At 38.5% G+C, this 26,789-nt stretch overlaps 1 protein-coding gene across 1 annotated transcript in view; it reads right to left on the bottom strand.

Moving 5' to 3' along the window:
* The window catches only part of LOC123234376 (beta-microseminoprotein-like), a 67,793-nt gene extending 45,675 nt beyond the window's left edge, over positions 1–22,118 (bottom strand). The window contains exon 1 of the mRNA XM_044660280.1: positions 22,006–22,118. Within this exon, the coding sequence (XP_044516215.1) occupies positions 22,006–22,118 (113 nt within the window). The remainder of the gene's footprint in view (positions 1–22,005) is intronic.
* Between the last annotated feature and the right edge of the window lie 4,671 nt (positions 22,119–26,789).

Genomic DNA, 26,789 nt, shown 5'->3' with positions numbered 1-26,789 from the left:
GCCGCAACCATCCAATATCAACCGGATGGACAAATTTATTTACACATACCCAAGAGCTCTCTAAAACACCATCCCATTTTATTTTTAGACCCCTGTAGTGAGGAATCATCATACCAATCAACTGATAACATCTATGAGGTTCCAGACGATATTCCAGATTATGTGTGGGCTAAAAATTCAAATGAGGTAGGCAGGATATTGTCAGTGGAACCAGTAAAGATAGAGGTAAAAGAAGGCTTACCTCCAAGAATTCCTCTGTTCAGACTTAGCCAAGAGGCGATAGAAGGAGTGAAACCCATCATAGAGAGTTTATTAAAGCAGGGTATATTGAAATGTGGCTTTTCACAATATAATACACCAATCATGCCAATAAAGAAAGCCAAATTATCTCTTTATGGGAAGACTCAATGGCATTTAGTACAAGATCTCAGAGCAATAAATGACAATGTACAAAAGACCTATGCCTTGGTACCAAGTCCATCACAAATCATTGCAGCCATTCCACCTGAATCTGCTTGGTTTACTGTTCTGGACCTGAGCTCTGCGTACTTCTCTGTTCCCCTGCACAGAGACAGCCAGAAGCTGTTCGCTTTCTCATGGGAAGGCAAATCCATCTATTGGACACGTTTGCCCCAAGGTTTCCCAGATTCAGCTTGGGACTTCTGTCAAATCCTGAAGCGATAACCTTGAGTCGATAACATTCCTTAACAGCAAAATGGTACATTATGTTGATGACATCCTGCTAATGTCACCATCTGCTGAAGTGGATGTCTGGATGAGATATGAGGCCTGATCTAAACCGGCCAGATAAAATAGGTTAAGTTAATTTTCACTCACTCATCTAGCAATCAGAATAACTCTGTTTGGGTGGAATGTCAAAATTGAGGTGAGATCCTGTAGGGTTTCTGGTAGAATCTGATTCTCAGAGGTCTGATCTAGAGGTTCACTATTCACGATTGGGAACAACGGAAAATAGAGAGATGCCCACACTACATGGGTCCAAGTTTCTAGATGGTTGTCTAGATGAGATGTCTTTTATTTTCTTGTTCAGACATTCAGTCATCTTAGACTCTCCAAAACCTCCTGGACTTGTCTGTGAGGTTTTGTTGTAAAAGGGAGTGAATTGGTTTTCCATTTCCTTTCCCAGTATGTTCTCATTTTATAGATGAGGAACTGGGGCAAATAAGGGTTAAGTGAGGTGCCTAGATTCACACAGTAAGTGTCTGAGTCAAATTTCAATGGATACTCTAGGCCCACCACATCATCTTGATGCCTTTGGCATGTCTTTGTATGCTATCAAAATATCTATTTTTCTACCTGTAAGATCTGGGAAATGGACAGGCAATTCTGTAGAGAAGAAAATTATTTATCCTTTGGGTCTCTTATACCTTTCCTGGATAGGTATTCATATGGATGAAGCAAAGCAGAGCTGAAGTAAAGATATCCATTTACTCCATAGCAACTTATCACCATTTCATTGTTCATTTATTTAACAAATGGATTGTTATTATAATTATTGTTATCATCATTGTTGTCATATTTTTGGTTTAGCCTTGGAATCCACTAAAAAGGTTGCTTTTCAATAATTTTTTAAAGAATGGCCTAAATAGGTACAGTCTTTCCCTCCATTTTCCTGGAAGTTCTGTCCCTTCTAATGCCCCCCTCCCCCAGATGACATGAGTATCTGTGGCTACCATGTCACCTTGCTGATCCCAGTCTTTGTCTAACCATGCTTTTCTTATCTTGTGTTGATGTATATTTATGGTGTGATATTCTGTACCCAAGAGTAAGACTTTACATTTATCCCTATTAAATTCCATCTGATTTGGCTCATCCCAATGTTATCACTTGTCAAGAGTTTTATGGTTCCTGAATGTTATCTACTGTCCCTCATAGCTATATTCCCTCTACAGATTTCATAAGCACACCATTTATGCCTTTTTTCAGTGTCCATTGGCTCATATAGTCATTGGCATATTCTAATGTATACTTTGTTATTTTTCTTGAATAAGTGGGTCTACTTTCTATCTTCTGTGTCTTATATGTAACCAATATTTAGGAAGAAAGGGCTAAGCCAAGTGAATGTAAATGAAGGATTATCCTTCCTCTTTTAGAGCAATCAGGGTTGAGGTTTCCATTCTGAACCCCTAAAAATCATATTCTAAAGTTAATACATTGCAGGCATGACAAATAAATAAAATTCTAGCCCAAAAACCTTGTGGAGACATCATACCACACTCCTCTACCAAAGAAATAAAAGGTCTTGGGCAGTGATGGGCAAACTTTTTAAAGAGGGGGCCAAAGGAAAGGAAATGCTCATCTGTCAGTCTGTTTCTAAGACAACTCTTTCGAAGTTTCATTGTATTATATCCTACTCACTGTTTTCGTCAGATTAGGAATAATGTTGCTTGGGCAGATAGAACATTTCAGGGAGCCACATCTGGCCTGTGTGGGCTGTAGTTTCCCTATCACTGGTGTAGGGCAAACCTTTTCTTTGTTTTTTGAAATGGCTTTAAAATATTTGTGGATGTCTCTTGATTTAATATCACCTCCTTTTTATATATTCTCATAGATCAGTGATGGGCAAACTTTTGAGCTTGGTGTGCCAAAATTTGCCAAAAAACCAAGCATAACTCGGGTGGTATGTCACTTTGAGAAAAAAACACCATAATTTCATGATATTTATAGTGTAAATAACAAAAATGTATAAATGTAATATATAACTGTATTTAATAAACTAAAAACTAATTATTTAATTTACCTGCTTAGTGACTTCTTTGTTCATCTGTCAATCAGTTTCTTTTGTTGGTCTTGATATTATTTAACTTGTGTGGAATGGCACGAACTAAGATAAGTGAGGGGGAGGGGGAATTCTTTAACCTGTCTATTGGTGACTTTTGTTGCTGAATTTCATTGCTTAATGAAAATTCATTTAGCCACTAAATCTTCAATTGAAGGTTGGCATTTTGTACACTTCAAGCCCAAGCAAGCACTACTAACTTCATCTGTCAATCTGTTTCTTCTGTTGGTTTTGATGTTATTTAACACTGAGAATAAGGTCTCACAAAAGTATATAGAGGGAAAAATTTTGAGTAAAGCCATTACTATATTTTTCAGGGTACTAAAAGTGTCTAGTAATCAGTTCCAGGCACGCAAAATTTCCTGTTCCTAGTGGCACTCCTCTTGATTCTCCAAGAAGCACCTTTCCAGATTCTCAGGCTTTGACCTCAAGTTGACAAACACCTGAACCCAGATGCTGTATTGAAATTCTGCAAGTTGTGTCTCCAAATCATCAATTTGCATCCATTGGAAACCACTTAATTCCAAACTACTGTAGACTACTACATCGGGATACTTAATTATTTTCATGGTCTGTTCTAGGCTTCTAAATTTATTAAATCTTTCACTGAACTGGTCAAGTAATGAGTCTAAAATATGCTGGTACTTTATATGCAAGGTTTCCATTTCATTTTGTACAGCTGCACTGGTCTTTGCAAAATACTTTGTTACTCAAGGAAAATACTTATAAATTTTAGTTTCTACATCTCACTTGAAATTTTTTCAATTTTCAAATTTGAAAAAAATAAGTTTACTTTCAAAAGTTTTTATGTATCCAAACATAACATCAATACTTTTGCCAAAACCTTGTAACTTTAAATTCAGTTCATTAATATGAACAGAGAGATCTGTAAATCATCAGGTGTTGATCCATTTATCATCATTGAGCTAAGGAAAGTTTACCAGATCCTTATCCTGAAGAAATACCTTAATTTCTTCAAAGCACTCCACAAAGCGCTCAAGAATTTGCCTCAGCTCAACTATCTTACGTTATTGTACATTAGTATCCACTGTAAGTAAAATCAACCTCCAGTAAAAGTGCAGAAAATTCTCACTTGTGAAGGGAGTGAGCAGCTATTAAATTAACTATTTTTGAAACAACTGACATGAAGTCACTTAAGTCGGTGAATCCTGCCATGGCACATAAAGCCTCCTGATGGATTATGCAATAAAAAGGCACAATTGGATGTCCAATAACTTCTTAAAAAATTTGACAAATCCAACTTTTTTTCCCCACCATGTTTGGTGCCTCATCTGTCATCATTAACACAACTTTAGAGATATCAATGCTTAGGTCACAAAATGTTTGTATAACAACCTTATATATTTCACTTATTGATGTACTTGTTGGCACTGATACTAACTTTATCAACTCTTCTCTCATTGCGAGACCATCAGAATATTGACCAATATTGGCCAACTGAGTATGTGATGTGACATCCGTAGTTTCATCAAGAGAGATCAAAAAATATTTACAAATACTTATGTCTCTCTTTAATTGATGTAGTACGCTTGTGTTGAGTCTCATTATTTGTTTTTTTTTATGATATTTCTATTGAGTGGTAACTCAGATATTCTCTTAATAATTGTATCTTTATTCTGCATGTCATGAAATAGAACTGGTGCACATCTTGGGAGAGTTTCTTTAATAAATTCTCCCTCACTGAGTGCTTTTCCATGCTGAGCTATGGTGTGAACAATGCTCAAACTTGCAGATGTTTTTGTAGAACCTTGGGGGCAGCTGGGTGACTTAGTGGATTGAAGGCCAGGCCTAGAGACAGGAGGTTCTAGTTTCAAATCTGGCCTCGGAAACTTCCTAGCTGTGTGACCCTGGGCAAGTCACTTAACCCCCATTGCCTAACCCTTACCACTCTTCTGCCTTGGCTCTAAGACAGAAGGTATGGGTTTTAAAAAATGATAATTTGTAGAATCTTTTACAAATTTAAGGATGAAATTAGATTGACCCTTATAAAGGTGTAGCTGCCTGGAAATGTATTCCTTCCTTTCATCCTCACTTTTTTTCAAGAGTTGGGAATGATTAGTTTCAAAATGTCTATTTATATTCCATGTTCTGCTTACTACCATTTCAGTACATAGAACACAAAATGATCTGCCATTTTTTCTATAATACCATACATCTCAGTCTATGTCTCTTGAAAGGGAGGCATCCATCAGGGAGGCAGTGACAGAAGATAGAATTATAGATAGACTGTTAGCCCTGAAGGCAGGTAGGGGTTAACTAGCCTAACTGACCACAAGATGGCACATTTAACTGTCTTTTAGGAAAGGGCAGGGTTAATAAGCAGAAATAGGGGTTAATAAGGATGCACAAAAGTAATAATGGTGAACTGGTGTCTGCACTATGCTGCAAGATGGAGTTCCTTAAGTAAATTAAGATGGCTGCTGCTATTTCTAATGGTGGGAAATGGCACCCATAGCACAGGCCCTTGCCTCTCCCAGCATCCCCCTCACTTGTCTCAGTAATGATGGTCAATTAGAAATACACAACACCCCAGAGCAGTAGATTGGATGATGGTTGCTGTGCTTATATGGTTGCTGGCAATGGTGATCACAGGGCCCCCAGAGATGCACCGCCCCCCTGGAATTCCACTGCTCCCAGTTCTACAGGCAGGAAATTAGGTCAAAGACCTCCTAAAGGCCCAGAAGTCCCAGAACTAGATGCTTTGTGCCAGAATTCTGTTGTTTTGGCTTACAGACCTCCAGCACAGAGTGTCTACACTACACTACAGCAAATGTTACATCCTCAGTATATGGTCCCATACTTCTCTGTATGCAGCCACATGTGGCCCCATGTCATTGAAAACGGCTACATGTGTCAGTGCTGACATGCATGTCATAGGTTCACCATCAGAGCTCTAAGAGAAGATGCTTACTGTATTTCTGTCACGCTGTCACATTTTGTGAGACCAAGAGCCAATTGTCCCCAAACTATTAAACAGCTCTTCTGAAAAATGATATTAGCTAAATCCTCTCTTAAAATCTGTGAAAAGAACATATGACTATCGACAAATCCTTGTGTAAGCCTTGACTATAAATAACCCTTGGGAGGCTTTCCAGGTGAAGGCAAAAATATTCCTGGAATTTTCATGGATAGGGATTGAGAAAATGCTGAGTACAAATTCACCAGTCACATATGTGGCTGTGCTGGGAATAGTTGAGATAATTGTGACTGGGTTGGGGAGCACATGACATGATTATTTATAGCCCTTAGGTCTTGTACAAACAGAAAAATTGGTTTCCCATCTGGTCCTGACTTTGACTTTTTTATAGGGAGAGTAGGTATATTATATTCATATTTGCATGGAATTATTATTCCTTGCTCAATGAATGAATCTATCACTGGGAAAATTTCCTCAACTGCCTTTCTTGATAGGGGATTCTGGGGGATGGAAGTGGGGTAGCTACCTTTTGTTTTAATCTGAACAGGAACAGCTCACTTGAGTAGGCCTTCATCAGTAGAAGATGTGGTCCAGTGAGAATCAGGAATATCACCTGGGATTTCAAAGGTGGGGGTTTCTTTCACCTCCTGACTGTCTGAAAGGAGGACTAGAAACCAAGTTAAGGATTGCTCAGGCAATTCAAGCATCAAAGAGCAATCTGGGGAACATGTTATTGTGGTTCTAAGTTTGCATAAAAGATCTCTCCCTAGCAAGGTTGTAGGGGAAATCAGGCATTAAAAGGAAAAGCTATTCTACTGATAAGAGTCCCACAGATACCATTTGAGGAGAGCATTTTGGGACCTTTTGTGGTGTTCCTGACACACCTACTTAATTTAAAGAACCAATAGAATTATACTCAGAATCAGATTTATTCACCAAAAGTGATCTGAAAGCTCTAATGTCTAGGAGGCAATCATAATAAGTGTTCCCAACTTTCAGGGTCATGTGAGGCTCTTTGTTCTGGGGAAGGGAATGGCCTGGGGTAACTGGCATTAAAAATATCAGGATCTGGGAAATCAAATGATACAATCTCTGATCTCAGAGTTCCTTCCCCACCTCACACCATCATAAAGATCTCTGTATATTCCTCTGGGCCCTCCTACATTGATAGGGGATCCCATAGTGCACACAGTGAGGACAAGCCCCATGGTGGATGTTTTGATGTGGGTTATGATTTGCCTCATTCGAATTGTTAGCCCTATTGAGGTTTCTATCATTATTATTATTCCTCCAGCTTCTATTTCTATTGTCCTCATTCCTCCTTCTACAATTCATAGCAACATGACCTTCTTTTTTACAAAAAGAACAAGACATTGGTTGCTTTGTATATTCCTTTAAAGGAGCTATGGCCTTTTTCTTGATTCCACCTCTTTTAGTTTATTCTCTAATTCATGTGAAGAGAGAATTAAATTCTCTTAGTTTATTTTAATGTAATCAATCAGCAAACTTAAATTTAATCAAATCAAGAACTTAAAAGTACCTCTACTTTGTATCTAGCTAATCATTAAGTAAGAGAGTAACAACTCACTTACTAGAGTAAGCTCACACCTCCAAAGTACACTACCCCTTCCCCCAAGGCAGTGCTAGGCAAACTGGGAGGCTATGATTGGTTCCCCTGAAGTGGGAGAACAACAGGAAGTAATGTCAAGAAAACTGCTTTAAAAAGGCCAGCCTAAGGATTCATTCATGGATTCTGTGTAGGTGAGCTGGGCTGAAGGGATACTCTTGGAGGCAGTCACTTTTTCCTGGATTCCTCCTTGACTGGAGCATTTTGTGCTGTAGAGGCTTGTTGGGTAAGTGACGGGCTGAAGGAAGAGGCTGGCTTTGGTGGGTTTCTGGGTGAAGACACCATCGGAACTTCCATGTGAAGATTGGAACTGGCTGGGTACTAAACTGAACTTCACTAGAGCAGCACTTAGGGTGGTCCTAGACAATTCTCTACTTCCTTCCTATATTTCCCACTTTAATATCTCTATCTTGTAAAGAAAAGCTGATTAACAATTTTTCTGACAAATTGCTTTCCAGAATGTTGGCTCCTCCAACAGTGGATTAATATATTTTTCTTTCCATATCCAGTAAATTTTTTCACCTTAGTCAAGGTTCTGGAATTATTAAATATAATATGTATTGGGAAAACGCTCTTGGAACATAATTTAAAATCCTAACCTATTGGTGACTGATGTGTAGGGTCCAAAGGCAGGACAGCTTGTCTAAAGGAAAAACATCCAAATAGTCACACAGTAAATATTTATTGAGTTAATGAGTCCAAAATATTGTGATTTCCTGTGCTCAGCTCACCAAGAGGACTAACTGTTCTCATGTATCCATCAGCAGGTTTACCATAAGATTAGAACTACCAGGAACAAAATCCTAGAATGAATAGGCAGAAAGGTGTCTGACTTGTAGGTTACAAGTAATATGTTTACATGCTGCAGCCATCTAAAATGGTGCCTCTGAAATCATTCATTTAGTTGTAGATTAAACAGAAGGGAGAAAAAAACACTTTTCCAGATGAATTATGGGAAAAGTTTCCTCCCCTCTCATTTTTCAGATAATTTGACTTTTAAATGAATTAACAAAAAGTGGAGAGTGCTCAAAGTCTCTGAAGAAGGGACTTCAGTAGCCATCTCATCCCAGTTATCCCTGAACAAGAGTGTCCACTAAATATCCTGTATATCTAACCTCCCCTGAGGGGGAGCTCAGTCCTTCTCTAGACAGACAATTGCATATTAGGATAGCTCTAAATATTAGTAAGTTTCCTTCATTGAGCCTAAATTTGCTCACTGATCCTGGTTCTGACTTCTAGGGCCAAGTAGCAGAAGTCTCCTCCTTCTCCCATATGGCATCATGTTCAACTACATGAAGTTAGTCTATTAATTAATTAAAATTTATTAATTGATTAAAGTATATTAATCCACTGTTGGAAGGGTGAACATTCTGGAAAGCAATTTGGAATGAGGACAAAAAGGATGAATAAAATATGGAAACTTTTGATCCTGAAAAATCAAGTCTCCTCATCACCTTCAGATTAAACACCACCAGTTCCCTGAAGATCCTCAGGTGACATGAGTTTAAATCCTCTAACTATGTGTATTTCAAGAAATATAGTGAAGTCTGGTCTATTGCCAAGTCCTAGTTTGACCACTGATTGACCTGCCTGTATTTGACCACTGGTTGGCCTGGGAAGTTCCCATTTCCCCAACAGTTACACTGGTCATTGACATTTCAATTTAGGGAGGGAGAGTTAGAAACTTCATCTAATCAAGTTATTTAAGGTTGGCAAACTATCCGAGTTGCCCTGTTCCTGTGCTTGAGATAGTGGGTTTCAGTCCAGACCACCTGCTGAATTACTACTCCTAATGTCCCCCCTCACTCAGTCCCTGTGAACTTGCCCAGCAACAACAATCAGCTCTAAAGACAGTGACCCAGAAGAGTTGGGATCTTAATGGGGACCCACTGCCTGAGGTACCAAGGCATATTTGGGAGACAGAAGAGTGGGGGAGCCATATTCTTACCCATCTTTGAGTAATCAGCTGCCTGAATTGGGATCTTTTGAGACTGTAGATTCCTTCTGAATATCCCTCACACATAAGCTCACAAAAATAGTACGAATAGGCTCAAAAATGACTTACTCTGAACTTAGTAATAAAACACGAAAGGAAAAGCTGGAGGTCATTGTCCACCATGATCCTGAAGATATGGGTTCAGATTTCTAGAGTAGCCACAACTGTCAATGGGCCTTGAAAGCCCCCCACTGATCCATGCCTATGTTCCTGCCCTCCACAGTCTCTAAAATCTACACCAGTGGCCTCCTTGCCCTTCTTTCTGTCCCCTCTCTATCCAAACTCTGTATTTCTGTGCTGGCTCCCTCACAGGACTGCAAGGATTCTCCCCTCCACCTCTGGCTTCCTCAATTTAAATCCCATCTTCCATAGAAAGCTTTTCCCAGTTCCTCAGCTTCTAGGGCCACCCCTCTGTGGGTGATCTCCAATTTATCCAGAACTCTCTGTCTTGTTCGTGTATAGCTATTTGTATGTTGTCTCCCTTGTTAGAGTGAAAGATACCTGCAGGGCTGGGATCCTGCCTTTGTCTTTCTTTGTTTCCCCAGCACTTATTAAGCATAGTTGCTATCATACAGTAGATTCTTACGAAATGTTAATTGACTGACTGATCTGAAACCAAACAGAATTATTCTTCTCTGTCCATATGATGTTTCTGGTGAGTTTGCTTCAGGATACAGTTAGAAAAACTGAGACAAGTGAAAAGAATGATGAAGAAGGCAGAGCATCTTCTACATGAGAGACTGAAAGAAAGCCAGGTCTCTGGAGCCTGGAGAGAGGAAGGCTGAAAGTCCTGTGACCGCCTCACTTGCTTCCTCTCCTGTAAGACCTAGAGGAGGACCCAGAATACTCTATCAGACATAAATCTATGGCCTGAGCTGAGTCCAGCTTTGTCTGGCTGTCAACTCCCTACCAGGGGAAGGTCTGGATCTCTACCTCTCTGACCCCTTGCATGAGAGCCACCTAGATCCATCAGACCTTCCAAGGGAACCCTGTACCTTAGAGAAATTAAGCAGAAGGGCTATTGACTCTAGAATCTAAGACACTGGTCCAGGAAAATACATGGAGATTCCTAAATGAAGGCGAAATGATCTAGGCCACTAAGCACAAAAGTACACAATTCTGCAATAGTGCAAAATATAAGCTTTCCTAGTATATTTCAGTCAACAAGGTGGCAAATAGGATTCTTTGGAGAGAGGAAGATCTGAATTCAAATCCAGCCTCAGACAGCTCTTTTCTTGTTTAACTCTGATCAAGTAACTTAATCTTACTGACAGTCTATTTACCTCAGTTTTCTCATCTGTAAAATGGGCATAATAATAGCACCTGGCTCACTATGTTGTTGTGAGGATCAAAGGAGACATCCCATGCAAAATGCTTTATGAGCCTTGAGGTGATTTATAAATCTTAGCCATTCTATATGGTCCTACAAAACTTCAGGCAGTGTATTAGTGGCCCAATTTTGCCACATCCCTTCCAACATTTATCACTTTCCTTTGCTGCCATATTGGCCAGTCTGCTAGATGTTAGGTAGTACCTAAGAAGATGGGATTAACTGTCCCTTATTTATTCTTTAGATTTCAGCCAAGAGGAATTTATACACTCCCACTTAATGCTTAAGTGTGTGGGGAGGGAGGTCTATGACCCATGAATACTAGCAAGTGACAAATGAAAAGCTACTGACTGCCTCCTGGGCAGTCCTAGGCAAAGTAAAAGCTGCCATTGGTCCATGTAAAAGTGGAAGGAAGGCGCAGGAAATGACACAAAGAATTGCCTTTTAAAAGGGTGGTAACTTCCTGTGACCAGCTTTTGCCCCTTTGAACTTGGCCTTGGAAGAGCTCGGGCTTGAGACTTCATACTGCTTCCCATTGGACTGCCACGTGGGTGAGTTAAAAGGCTGACTCTCTTTCCTAGTTTTTCTGGAAGGACTAGCCTCTGGAAAGGCCCCACATCTTGGGGAAGGCCTCCTGGCTAGAATCCTTGTTCAATTTACCTCTGTGTCAAGATCTCTTTATCATCTCTGATAATCTTATAAGGACAGTTTAGTTGATAAGGAAATAAGGACAGAACATGGGAGTTGTCTTTTAGCTCATGCTTCCAGTTCTGGCTCCAGAAGCATGGAGTTTTTTATTATACACTTCAAGACTCATTTAACACAAAAGAACCCCCCCCCAAAACTATGGAGATTCACAGAAGTTAAAAATTATGTTATATCAAAACACAAAAAGTCTCATTAGCTTCAGAACAGACCAAGGCCAAGGCTGAATTTTGACTGGGTTCTTATCAGAAAGCCAAGTTGGGGAGTATTCCTCCCAGGGCCAAATTGCCCCCACTAAGGTTTTGGCCTTGGCTATATCAGGCAGCTGCATTCCTGGTCAAAGGGGAACAATGTTAACCCTTTAAATTCAGGTTTGCTCGGAACCTAAAGCTTTTCAATAAAGCCACAATATTTTTCAACAAGAAATCACAAGGATCACAAAAAGGGTCAAAAGAGGAGTCTCAGATTTTTATCTGTTCTCTTATTGGCTTCCCACACCTCTGCCCCTCCCCTTTTCTGGGGCCTCTGAAGCCCTGCCTGGTTTGGACCAGGCTGGAGTAATTATCTTTCTCTCTCTCTCTCTCTCTCATTTTCCTTACTTTCACTCTTTCTATTTGCAAATAAACTACCATAAAAGTCATTCTGAGTAATTGAGTAATTAATTTTGCTGACCACTCTCATATATTCAGTCCAAGCATAATTTTATCTTTTACAAATCTCAGAGTTATTTTAATTTGCAATTAATAATGAGGGATTTAGAACACCTTTTTATGTGCTTATTGATAGTTTTGATTTCATTATGTGAAAACTGCCTATTCATGTCCCTTACCCATCTATCAATTGGGGAATGGCTTGATTTTTTGTAAATTTAATTTAGTTCCTTACATATTTGGGAAATGAAACATGTCAGAGAATTTTTTTAAACATTTGTTAATATTTATATTTTAGAAAAGTTAACATGGTTACATGATTATGCTATTACTTTCCCCTTCACCCCCCAAACTCCCCCACCTCCCCTGGCCGATATTCATTTCCACTGGTTTTAACATGTGTCATTAATCAAGACCTATTTCCAAATTGTTGATAGTTGCATTGGTGTGGTACTTTCAATCCCCAATCATGTCATCATCAATCCATGTATTTAAGCAGTTGATTTTCTTCTGTGTTTCCTCTCCTGCAGTTCTTCCTCTGAATATGGGTAGCATTCTTTACCATAAGTCCCTCAGAATAGTCCTGGGTCATTGCATTGCTGCTAGTATAGAAGTCCATTGCATTCGATTTTACCACAGTATATCAGTCTCTGTGTACAATGTTCTTCTGGCTCTGCTCCTTTCACTCTGCATCAATTCCTGGAGGTCTTTCCAGTTCACATGGAATTCCTCCAGTTTATTATTCCTTTGAGCACAATAGTATTCCATCACCAGCATATACCACAATTTGTTCAGCCATTCCCCAATTAAAGGGCATGCCCTCATTTTCCAGTTTTTTGCCACCACAAAAAGCACAGCTATAAATATTTTCATGCAAGTCTGTTTACCTATGATCTCTTTGGGGTACAATCCCAACAATGGTATGACTGGATCAAAGGGCAGGCATTCTTTTATAGCCCTTTGAGTATAGTTCCAAATTGCCATCCAGAATCGTTGGATCAGTTCACAACTCCACCAGCAATGCATTAATGTTCCAATTTGGCCACATCCCCTCCAACATTCATTACTCTCCCCTTCTTTAATTTTAGCCAATCTGCTAGGTGTGAGATGATACCTCAGAGTTGTTTTGATTTGCATTTCTCTAATTATTAGAGATTTAGAATACTTTCTCATGTGCTTATTGATAGTTTTGATTTCTTTATCAGAAAATTGTGTCAGAGAGTTTTGTTATAAAAATGTCTTCCTTGTTTGTTGCTTTCCTCCTAATTTTGGTTGCATTGGTTTTGTTTGTACAAAACCTTTTTAATTTGATATAATCGAAGTCATTCATTTTACATTTTGTAATGTTCTCTGTCTCTCGCTTGGTCTTAAATTACTTCCTTTCCCACAGATCTGACACATACTATTCTATTTTAATCTAATTTATTTATGATTTCACTCTTTATATATGTTATTTACCCATTTTTAATTTATCTTGGTATAGGGTATAATATGTTGATCTAAACCTAATTTTTCCCATACTGTTTTCCAATTTTCCCAGCAGTTTTTGTCAAATAATGAGTTCTTGTCCCAAAAGCTAGGATCTTTGGGTATATTGAACACTAGTTTGTTGTGGTCATTTACCGCTAGTCTATTCCATTGATCCACTCTTCTGTCTCTTAGCCAATACCATATTTTGAAAACCACTGCTTTATGATACAGTTTAAGATCTGGAAAATGTAGGCTCCCATCATTCACATTTTTTCATTATTTCCCTTGACATTCTTGATCTTTTGTTCTTCTAGATGAACTTTATTATAATTTTTTCTAATTTAATAAAAAAGTTTTTTGATAGTTTGATAGGTATGACACTGAATAAGTCAATTAATTTGGGTAGAATTGTCATTTTTCTTATATTAGTTCATTCTATCCATGAGCAATGTAATATGCAGAAATGGGCAGCCATTTTCTGTAGGTACAAAATAGCAGTTTGCCACTTTGAAACACAGAACCTGGCAAAGCACCCCAGGGCATGTGTCAAGATGACAGTTAAGGACAAGATATAAATTGAGGTCTCCAAAACCCTGAGACTTCACTTCTTTCTCTCATCTCCTTGGGTTAGAGAGGTGGTGCCAAACTGAGCCCCAGGAGGTTTGGGAGTTGGATTATGCAGGCAGGTAGGGACAACCTTCATTGCTAGCCAAATAAATACCTTATTGGCATAGCCAACAACCTTTAAATCAAGCAAGAGTGAACAGCTAACTTCAAGAATACAACAGCATCTGACCCAGGGGCTTGTTAGCCTTTGGGATCAGCAATAAATAGCAACAGAGTTGGGAAGAGTTCCCAAGGTCTTCCCAAACTCTGCACCTTAGGGGACAACTTGTGTTTCAATATTTATTTAGTCTTAATATTTGGGCAAGATCATCTAGGGTTCCATCACCCACTTTTCTTCTCCATCTTACCTACCCTCAGTTTGATATCAACAAACCCAGTTTGATCCTTAAAGCCTAAAATAATCTTTGAAAGCCAACTTCTTCCCTTAATGACAGTATCTAGTTTGAAGTATTCAATCCTGGTAACATATCTAATTGGCTACGGCCATTTCCAACCCAGTGGTAATCTGTCATTTCAACCTAAGGTTTCAGGAACCTATATTCTACTTCCTGGATATTCTACCCAACTGCCAGCTTGGATTGGTTTCTAAGGCTTGTGGTTAGCAAATTATCTTCAGTTTTAAAGGAGGCTTAGCCCAGCTGGTGTGGGAACAAATCTTATACTCACATCTAGTTGTGATTAGGGTTTCTCCTTGAGCACCCATCTCTAGCATCTTGAGCTTACCTCTCAACAGCAATTAATGTTTTCCCAATTGTTTAGATATAGTTTTAAATGTGTGGAAAGCATGTTGTAGTTGTGTTCATATAATTCCTATGTTTGTCTTGGAAGATTCGATTCCTAAGTATTTTATATTGTCTAGAGCAGTGATGGGCAGACTACAGCCCGCAGGCAAGATGCGGCCCCCTGAAATGTTCTATTGGCCTATGAACATTATTCCTAATCAGACCATACAATGAGTAGGATACAATACAATGAAACTTTGAAAGAATTGCCTTAGAAACAGACTGACAGATGAGCATTTCCTTTCCTTTGGCCCCCTCTTTAAAAAGTTTGCCCATCACTTGAGAGTGGTTTTAAATGTAATTTTTCTTTCTAACTCTTGCTGTTGAGTTTTGTTGGAAATATATAGAAATGCTGATGGCTTTTGTGGGTTTATCTTGTACCCTGCAACTTTGCTAAGGTTGTTAATTATTTCACTAGTCTTTTAGTTGATTTTCTGGGGTTCTTTAATTATACCATCATATCTAAAAAGAGTGATAGTTTAGTTTCCTCTTTGCCTACTTTAATCCCTTTAATTTCTTTTTCTTCTCTAATTGCTATTGTTAGCATTTCTAGAACAGTATTAAATAATAGAGGTGAAAATGGGCATCCTCGTTTCACTTCTGATTTAATTGGAAAGGTTTCTAACTTGTCTCCATTGCAGATCATATTTGCTGATGGTTTCAAATATATACTGTTCATTATTTTGAGGAACAGCCCTTCCATTCCTTTACTTTCTAATATTTTCAATATGAATGGTGTTATATTTTGTCAAAGGCTTTTTCTGTATCTTTTGAGATGTGATTTCTGTTGGTTTGATTATTGATATGGTCAATTATGTGGGTGATTTTCCTAATAGTAAACCATCCTTACATTCTTGTTATAAATCCCACCTGATCATAGTAAATAATCCTCTTGATCACTTGCTGGAGTCTTTTTTCTAGTATTCTATTTAAGATTTTCGCATCTATAATCATTAAGGAGATTGGTCTGTAGTTTTCTTTCTCTGTTTTTGGTCTGCCAGGCTTTGGAATTAATATCATATTTGTGTCATAAAAGGAATTTGGTAAAACTCCTTCTTTGCTCATTTTGTCAAATAATTTGTATAGTATTGGGATTAGTTGTTCTTTAAATGTTTGATGGAATTCACTTGTGACTCCGTCTGGCCCTGGGGATTTTTTCTTAGGAAGTTCCTTGATGGCTTGCTCAATTTATTTTTCTGAGATTGTTTAAGAACTCTATTTACCCTTTTGTTAATCTAGGCAATTTATATTTTTGTAAATATTACCCATTTCACCTAGTTGTCATATTTATTGCCATATAATTGAGCAAAACAGTTCTTAGTAATTACCTTAATTTCCTCTTAGAGATTTTCATTTCCTTTTTATTAGAGGCATTCATCTTTGATACTGTTAATTTGATTTACTTCTTTCTTTTTTATTAGATTGACTAGTACTTTATTTTATTTGTATTTTCAAAGTACCAGCTCCTAGTCTTATTTATTAGTTCAATAGTTCTTTTACTTTCAATTTGATTAATTCTCCTTTAATTTTTACAATTTACAATTGCTTTTATTTGAGGATTTTTTATTTTGTTCTTTTTCTAATTTCTTAAGTTCCAAGTCTAACTCACTGATCTTCTCTCTCTATTTTTTGGTATACGCACTAAGTGATATAAAATTTCCCCTGACTACTGCTTTAATTGTATCCCATAGGTTTTGATATGATGCCTTCTCATTGTCTTTCACTTTAATGAAGTCTGTAATTGGTTCTATGATTTTTCTCTTTGACTCACCTGTTTTAAAGATTAGATTATTTAGTTTCTAACTATTGAATTTCTCTTTCCATGGACTCTTGTTAATTATACTTTTTACCACATTATGATATGAGGAAATGACATTTATTACCTCTGCTACTCTGCATATGTTTGCAATATGTCTATGTCCTACCACATGATTGATCTCTATATATTTATCATGTACTACTGAGAAGAAGGTATATTGTTTTTTATCCCTGTTCAGTTTTCTCTAGATACCTATTAACTAATTTTTCTAGTATTTCATTTACTTCCCTTACTTCTTTCTCATTTATTTTTTGTTCAATTTTATCTAGTTCTTTTTTAGAAAAATTTTCCATGGTTACATGATTCATGTTTTTACTTTCCCCTTAACCCCCCCTTCAAAACCCTCATAGTCAACACACATTTCTACTGGTTTTAATATGTGTCATCAATCAAGACTTATTTCCATATTATTGATAGTTGTATTGGTGTGGTCATTTTGAGTCTACATCTCCAATCATGTCTGCATCAACCCATGTGTTCAAGCAGTTGTTTTTTGTCTGTGTTTCCACTCCTGTAGTTCTTCCTCTGAACGTGGAGAGCATTCTTTCCCATAAAACTTTCAGAATTGTCCTCAGTCATTGCATTGCTGTTAGTACAGAAGTCCATTACATTCCATTTTACCACAGAGTATCAGTCTCTGTGTACAATGTTCTCCTGGATCTCCTCCTTTCACTCTGCATCAATTCCTGGAGGTCATTCCATTTCACCTGGAATTCCTCCAGTTTATTATTCCTTTGAGTGTAATAGTATTCCATCACCAGTAGATACCACAATTTGTTCAACTATTCCCCAATTGGAGGGCATACCATTGTTTTCCAGTTTTTTGCCACAACAAAAAGCATGGCTATAAGTAGTTTTGTACAAGTCTTTTTACCTATGATCTCTTTGGGGTACAAACCCAGCAATGGTATGGCTAAATCGAAGGGCAGGCAGTCTTTTTGAGCTCTTTGGGCATAGTTCCAAATTGCTATCCAGAATGGTTGGGTCAGTTCACAATTCCACCAGCAATGCATTAATGTCCCAACTTTGCCACATCCCCTCCAACATTTATTACTCTCACTCACTATCATTTTAGCCAATCTGCTAGGTGTGAGGTGTTACCTCAGAGTTGTTTTGATTTTCATTTCTCTAATTATTAGAGATTTAGAACACTTTCTCATGTGCTTATTGATAATTTTGATTTCTTTGTCTGAAAATTGCCTATTCATGTACCTTGCCTATTTATCAACTGGGGAATGGCTTAATTTTTTACACAATTGATTTAGCAAACTTGTATATTTGAGTAATAAGACTTCTGTCAGAGTTTTTTGTTATAAAGATTTTTTCCCAGTTTGTTGTTTCCCTTCTGATTTTGGTTGCATTGTTTTTGTTGATCTTTTGTTCTTCCAAATGAACTTTGTTATAGTTTTTTCAAAATCAACAAAAAAGTTTCTTGGTAGTTTGATAGGTATGACACTGAATAAGTAAATTAATTCGGGTATTGTCAATTTTATTGTGTTAGCTCATTCTACCCATTAGCAATTAATGCTTTTCCAATTGTTTAGATCTAGTTTTAATTGTGTGGAAAATGTTTTGTAGATTTGTTCATATAATTCCTGTGTTTGTCTTGGCAAATAGATTCCTAAGTATTTTACATTATCAATGGTGAGTTTAAATGGAGTTTCTCATTCTAACTCTTGCTGCCTGGATGTATTGGAAATATATAGAAATACTGATGATTTATTTGGGTTTGTTTTGTATCCTGCAACTTTGCTAAAGTTGTTGATTATTTCCACTATATATTTAGTTGATTCTCTAGGATTCTTTAAGTAGACCATCATATCATCTGCAAAGAGTTATAGCTTGGTATCCTCATTGCCTATTTTAATACCTTAAATTTCTAATTGCTACTGCTAGTGTTTCTAGTACAATGTTAAATAATAGAGGTGACAATGGGCATCCTTGTTTCACTTCTGATCTTATTGGGAAGTGTTAGAAAATGATAAGTAAAGGTAATGGAGACACCAGGGATATTATAATAAAACTAAGTGATTTGTGGGTACACACACTGGGATTTATGAGAGACATGGAGACCAGAACAGCCAAGTTGCTCCTAACTGACAAAGGGACAGTTGATCAACTGTCACCCTGGGCCAGAGGCTTTGAATCCAATAGACAAGGTAACATGATATAACTGGTTTTAATTATGAACAACTAAAAGGTGGGATAGGGATGTCTACTCTAAAACCTTAAATCTAATGACAAAACTGATAGGGAAAGGGGAGGACTTATTTCTACACTAACTTAGTGATCTAAACTGACAGGGCCCAAGGAGCTGTAATAGAGTGTCTGAGTGACCGCCTCAGTCTGGACCTGCCAGACTTGAGCAGCACAGCTAGGGGCTGATGTGGCTTTGGGATTCTCACTGCAATCCACCGATGATCTCTGGATGCCAAGAGCCAAGGTAGTCTCAGGTACCAAGTAGGGAGGGTGTGCTTAAGATGCCATCCACCAGATCTCAAACTTCTCCTCTTCCCTTGGTACAGCATTGAAGATCTTGATTCTTTGTAGATGCCACCACCACACAGGATCCCAGGGAAAATCAGGATGCAGGATGTCCTTTTACTCTGAGTTCTCCCAGGCTGGCAACAGTTTTTGCCCTTCACTAATGGAGTCCTCTCTCAGTGCACAAGGCACTTCTTCCTGCTCCTTTATTCCATCTTGGAATTCCCAGCTCCAGCTCCTTCCTGCTAGGTCAACCTTAATTCTTAATCAATAACTACCTAATCTTCCTCACAACAATTGGCTTCTAATTTATCCCCATTGCTGATGATGCTTGCTGATGGTTTTAAGTATATACTGTTTATTATTTTTAGGAAAGATCCTTCTATTCCTATACTTTCTAGTTTTCAATAGGAATGAGTGTTGTATTTTGTCAAAGGCTTTTTCTGCATCTACTGAGATAATCATGTGATTTTTGTTGGTTTGCTTGTTAATATGGTCAATTATGTGGATGGTTTTCACTTAACTCTTTTAAACAGATCAATTTCTACTTTGGCTTTGTCTTGTATCATGATTGCTACTCCTCCTTTTTTTACTTTAGATGATTCATAATAAATTCTGCTCCAGCCTTTTACCTTAAATTACCTCCAATGTGTTTCCTATAAACAACATATAGTAGGATTCTGGTTTTTAATCCACTCTGCTATTTGTTTCCATTTAATGGGTGAGTTCATCCCATTCATATTCAGTGTTACGATTACTAACTGTGCATTGCCCTCTGTCTCTCACCACTTCTGATCAGAAACTTGAAAAAAAAAAAGAAACTTGGCTCCTTCTCCAACTATCAAAGAAGTTTTTTAGGACCATGACCCTGGGGAAAAATATTATCTAATATTTATTGAGCATTTTAAAACATATAAAATCTTCACATGGTATATCTCAGGAAGTAGGGGGTAGGGAGGAAATGGGCTCTTTTCCCTGCCTCCTTTTTTTATTCATTTTCCAAATAGAAATTACCCTGCAAATGAGTAAGTAGCTAGGTGGTTCAGTGAGGAAAAAAACCATGTCAAGAGTCAGAAGGACCTGGGTTCAAGTCTGGTCTCAAATATTTCCTAATGTTGTTGAAGAACACATCCAAGTTTGTAGCAGGGGTCTTGCCCCAAGAATGGGGGACTCAAATGTCCTTCAATCCAGAAGAAAGAATTTTATTTGAAGAAAAGGTTTATGGTGGTATAATAGCCTAATTGCTGGTAGAATAGTCTTATAGCTAATCAAATAGCCCTAGAGCATATGTAATAGCCTGGGCACTAGTAGAGTAGCCCTCTGGAGCTGATAAAATATCCCCTCTCCAGGGGTGGAGTATTAGTTCTGCAGCTGATGGAATGACAGCTCCATAGCTATTGGAGTAGCAGTTCTCAGAGTTATGGAATAGCTGAATAAGTAATGGAGTAGCAGCCCCAGGAGTAGAGCAGCAAACCAAGGTGCTTATCAAGGTCTGGGAGTTTGCCATCTCCCATGTGAGAGAAATCTTTACCTTTCTTGAAAACCCTGGGAAAAATGGGCATGGCAAAATTCAGGTGGAGTTGTGTTTCAGGATTTGATATGCATGTCAAAGAGAACAAGAAGTGTGCTTAGGTTTGGGGGTTTCTTCTGGAATGCCAAAGTCCCCAGTTCAAAGGTTCCTTGTTTCCCCATTGTCTACCTTGTCATCATTTGTCAATGTGGGATAGTTCTGGCTGTCCTTATGAAATAAGAATATGGGGAGCTGGGGAGATGCAGGACATTGGAGGACCACTATAGTTAATTAATTGTGTCTTACAATTCTGAACTAAAATAAATAAAGAACAATATAAGCAATTTATAAAACAGATTAGGCACAAAGCTGATACTCAGTATTGAATATTACATATCCAGTACACAAAGTGGGTAACTGATCAATTTGAAATTCATACTTGACTAATGCTGAAACTACAGGTTTTGCATTTGATGTTTAACCAGTGATAACTGGTGAGAAATACAAGACTTTATAGTTTGAGCATCTTGTTCCTATTACTTGTGGTGAAAATTTATTAGCAGAGACCCCAAATAATAAAACAAAGTCTCCAAGTCAAAAAGAAATAGGCTTATTGAGAGAGGACCAGTCTCACAGTAAAGCTGGATTCTGGTCAAGACCAAAGACCATGAGCCTTGAGAGTGGCCTCCTTACATACTTCAAAACTGATGTTCTATTAGACAGTCACTTCAGAACAAGTATCAGTAGTGTAGCATCAGAAAATAGTCATGTTCTAATAGTAAACAGTCATATATGTGGCTTAAATAGAGAGGGAAATTTATACTAAATCAGCTAAAAAAGAAGTGTACCAGAATGTCATTAAGAGAAATGTCACTATGGGTGGTAACTATTTTTGCAATAATGATACTAACAAAATAATTTATTACATTAGCTTGAATGTATTTTAAAGCTAACTATTCTAGGATCACATATGCTAACATTGCTTACATTTACTTAACTATGTTAAAGTCACATTTGCTTGTGCTAGAGTCACAGAAGGTAGGGGATTTCACATTAATATACTACCCCTCACTGCCACTATATATCATAATTACTAAGAGTGTGACCCCAACAAGTCACTTAATGCCAAATGCCTAGCCTTTATTGCTCTTCTGCCTTTGAATGGACATATAACATGGATTCTAAGATAGAAAATAAAGTTGTGTTCTCAGATCACAGCATAGATTCATGTTTGAGAGAATGTTCTGCAGTCTCCTCTGGGTGTTACCTGAGAGGGTTCACCTGAGCAGGCCACAGGACTCCCAGCTTCCTTTCTCCAGGCTCCAGAGACTTGATCTTTTTCAGTTTCCCACTCAAAAGTTGCTCTGCCTTCTTCAGCATCCTTTTCACTTGCCCCAGCTCTTTTCCTTATTGAAGTAAACTCACCAGACATCAAAGACATCATATAGGCAAAGGGGAGTTATTCTCTTTGGTGTCAGGTCAATCAGTCTGTTAGCATTTAGGAAGTACCTACTGTGTGCTAGGAACTGTGCCAAGTGAGTTCTGAGAATACAAAGAAAAGCAGACAGTTTTCTAGCCCTCCATCCCTCTAGCCCAATCTAATTAGGGAAAAAACATGCAAGCAACTATACACAAACAAGACAGATAGTGCAGGATAAATTGGAGATCTCCCTGAGAGGAAAGGCACTAGCAGCCGGGGAACTGGGAAAGGCTTTCTACAGAAGATGGGATTGGAAGTGAGCCTTGAAGGAAGCCAGTGCAGCTAAAAAGTGAAGGGGAGAAGCTATGAAAGCTTGGGAGGAAGCCAGCACAGAGAAACAGAGTTTCTCTAGGAGTCAGAAAGAAAGGCAAGGAGGCCAGAGGGGCTGGATTCTAGAGGCTGTGGAGGGGAGAAACATAGGCATGGGCCAGCTATGGAGGGCTTTCAAGGCCAGGCTGAGCATTTCAGGCCCCACATCATCTGTTGATAGCTGTGGCTGCTGTAGAAACCTGGCCCAGATCTTAGGGATCAGACTGGACAATGACCCCAAGTTTTTCCTTTATTATCTGCTAAGTTCAGAGTAAATTCTGTTATGGCCTATTTCGATTGTCTTTGTGAGATCATGTGTGAGGAATATTCAGAAGGAATGTTCACACTTAAAAGATCTCTATTCAGTCAGTTTATTACTCCCAGGAATGGAAGTGTGTGGCTCCCTCATTGCAGTTCCACAGATACACCTCAGGGGCTCAGGCAATGGGTGCCCATCAAGATCCCACTGTAATATTAAAAATTAACATTATGTCAAATATAATATTTAGAAATTGATTTGGAAATATAATATTAATTTAAAAAATTGTTGTGGTAGCCATTTATAAAATAATTTACCCTTAAGTCACAAGGATGGTAGTAACTTTTAACAATTTAATTTTAACATAAATATAGTCTAAGAAAGAAATAAGAAGGGAAGGAAATAGAAAAATATTTCCCAGCCTACCACCATAAACTTACCAGCCCAGGAGAATTTCTTCCACCAAAGCCACCAACATCAAATCACAGAAAGAACCCCAGCCAAAGACCTCCAGAGCAGAACCCAATCTCCTCTATAGTCTTATTTTTTATAGTCCCTTTTTTCCATCTGTTATAAAAAATAGAGGAGGGATGGATGGATAATAATGGCTATGGAGGCTTTTGAAAGGTGGATTGGATTTTGGTCGGAGAGAGAGAGAGAGCACACTCTCACCCACAGCTTCTGTGTAGGTGCTGCTGGCAAAACTGTGCCTCTCCTCTCCTGACAGGCTTGCTCAACTAAGCCTGTCAGCTATCTCTTATAATAGTTGCCCAGACAGGGAACCACTGAGAAGTTATAGGTGTAGTTAACCTTTCTGGTTCCTCAGCCTGGGTTTGGAATAGATATTGATAAGGGCTGTTGGTATGCTGTTTCAACAATGGTGAGGATCTGACTGTGTAAGGATCTCCTCTTCCCAAGGGCTTTGATATATTGACCACTCAGGAAAGGTACTTGATAACAAAACACTATGTTTGATTCTAATTAATGGGGTTAGGAACAAGGGAAAAGGATGGAGGATTTGTGGACCTTATTTTCTAATATTCTAAGCTAGTGATCAGACTATTGGAGAAAGCTAGATCAAGTAGAGACTGAAGGTTTTTCACCCTCACACTAACCCTGGCCTGACTTGGCCAGAGCCAAGCCAAAGATTAGGGAAGGCTATTGATGATCTTTGATGACATTATCAGTGTTCTCTCTCAGCTCCATTGTCAATGATGGTGATTGCCCTCTAGCTCTGCCAATATAACAGGTTGGGTTTGCAGGTTCAGGCCTACCCTCACCCTCGACCTCCCATCTCCCAAGTTCTGCTCCAGACTGAGTCAACTTGTGCTGTGCCTGGTGGGTATTTATAGGGTTGGCTCCAATGGACTTTTGCCCTGGCTCAAGGCATCTAGGTACATTCTGAGGTGTTCGACTGCTGTTCTTGTCACTCAAAGTTGTGTGTCCATCTTGTCCCAGAAATCAATATAACACACGTCACTTCCTTTCTCTGTGTGCTGGTCTCTCACATCTCAGGAACCATTCAAAGTCTTTCTGAATCTGACTTGTAACCCTATGTTCCTAGGTCTCTTAACCTGTGATCTCTGATTGGAGCTTTCCAGCCAAGCTAATGGGCTGGCTCAGATGAACAGAAAGTACATGACATTGGGAGGAAGGAGCTCCCTTTACCCACCAACTCTCCTGGGTCACTTCCTTTAGAGCTGATTGTGGTTTCCAAGCAAATTCTCAGGGACTGAGTAGGGTGATATGTGGCATGAAATCATTGTATAATTTCTCAGAGTAACATTTTGGATTGTAACCCTAATATTTTAAGAGTCATTGTATCTCCCTGCAGGAAAGAATTGCCCCACTTTCATCCTTAATTCAAAATCCCATCTTAATCCTCTTTTTTATGAGGGAGACTAGAAACAATCAATGTCTTTATTACACAAAGTATTTTGGGGATTTGAGGATGTATCTTTTAAGCTTGTGCTTTAAAAATGGTTAAAACCATAGTTTAGTGATTTAGGAATCCTAGTTTCTATAAACTTTGCCCCACTCACCTTTTTCCAAGACCAGCCTGTTCTATTTGCACTCAAAAGGTGCTTGACTGAAAAAAACCCAAGTGTGATAGAGGCTGTGGGAAAGAACAATAGCAGCCTGTCAGAAGCAATCATTCTGGCAGGAAAAGGTCTGGATTCGTATGCAAATTCCCTGGCACCACAGTCCCTAAAAGCGTTCATTTGAAGAATACCCGATCTGGAAGGTTGAAATGTGACAGTGATGAATGTGTCAATATGATGTCATTTGAACTCAAGATTGTATTTTCATATAAATTGAAGGGAAGGAGGGTTTCTGTCTGTTCTTGGGGCACTCTACATTCTGCTCTAGGTAATGTTCCCCACTCCTCCTCACCAGCAAATAAAGTCATTTCTGTTTTGCATTCCTAATGGCCTCTCAAGTTTATTAAAGTGGTTAAAGGAAATGCATCTTTGATGTCAAAGACCCCCCCCCAAAAAAAAAAATTTCCACCACATACAGAATAAACTTAGGAACTGTCATTCAGCAGCTGATCTGGCTGAGACTCACTTTCTCAAGCTCGAAAACATGGCAACTAGGAAATGTGTGAATTAAATATCTAGGGGACCTCCAACCCAGTACAAGCCCAAAAGGACTCAGCATGGCAGCCAGTCATATGTCTGAAGATATGTCTAATGATGCAGACCTAATATATGAAAACCATTTGCCAAAGGAAGGATCCAGGGGCAGGAGTTTAGGTTTGAAAAGCCTGTGTAGGAAAATCATTCCCTTTCTTTGCTCCTCTCCTTCTCCCTGATCTGACTCTCTTTGCCTGTCTGTCTGTCTGTCTGTCTGTCTCTTTCTCTCTGTGTCTGTCTGAGTGTCTGTCTGTCTATCTATCTATCTCTTACTTTTAAGTAGTTTACAATTTCTGGGAAGTAGTAGCATTGAGGGGACCTCACATGGGCAGGAATTCAGGACCCAATCCTACTTAAGTTAGAACGGATGGAAACCTTATTTTATTCTCTCTCTCTTTTTACTAAAAAATACTTAGTAAATTGCTTATAAAGCCTACAACATCAATTTTTTTATTTATAAAAAATATGGAAACCATGAATTTGGTTACAATCCTTCTCTATGGATTTTTCTGATTTTTTTCCCTATCTTTCTCTTCATGAAAGTTGTTTACTAGAAAGTAGAAAATTTTTTTGAGTTCTCAGTTCCTGAGACACAACACTGAGGATCAACTTGATGAGATCTCAATCTTGCATTCTTTTAAATAAGAGTGATTCCCAAAGTGGGCGCTACCACCCCCTGGTGGGTGCTGCAGCGATCCAGGGAAGTGGTGATGGCCATACTTTTTTTTGTATTACATTCTATTCTGAGTTCAATAAATAGTTTCATAATTTCCAGGGGGTGCTAAGTAATACTTTTTCTTGAAAGGGGGCAGTAGGCCGAAAAAGTTTGGGAACCAATGATAGACTGTTAGCCTATGGGAGTAGGAGCATGGAAAGCTTTCAGCTCAGCCCCAAAAAGCAAGGGATCAGTGTTATTTGAGTGGAAAAAAGATGACTTTCCTTTTTATTTCCATTTTCACTTTAAAAGTATCCAATGCTTAGGGTGGGTTCACAGAGACCATATAACAACTTAAGAAGGAAATTTAAAGAAGATTTTTTAAAATAACACTCCTTTTGGGGACAGCTGGGTAGCTCAGTGGATTGAGAGCCAGGCCTAGAGACAGGAGATCCTAGGTTAAAATCTGGCCTCAGACACTTCCCAGCTGTGTGACCCTGGGCAAGTCGCTTGACCTCCATTGCCTACCCTTACCACTCTTCTGCCTTGGAGCCAATACACAGTATTGACTCCAAGATGGAAGGTAAGGGTTTTAAAAACAAATAAATAAATAAATAACACTCCTTTAGGAACAGATTTAAAGTTAAGTTTTAAAGCATAACCAGTAGAAAAACCAATTTTTTTGTTTTCTCCTTTTTTCTCTTTTTAGGGA

The sequence above is a fragment of the Gracilinanus agilis genome, chromosome 2 (assembly GCF_016433145.1).
Source record: "Gracilinanus agilis isolate LMUSP501 chromosome 2, AgileGrace, whole genome shotgun sequence".
NCBI classification, from domain to species: domain Eukaryota; kingdom Metazoa; phylum Chordata; class Mammalia; order Didelphimorphia; family Didelphidae; genus Gracilinanus; species Gracilinanus agilis.
The sequence above is the reverse complement of the archived record's forward strand: the minus strand, read 5'-3'. Positions and strand labels throughout refer to the sequence as shown.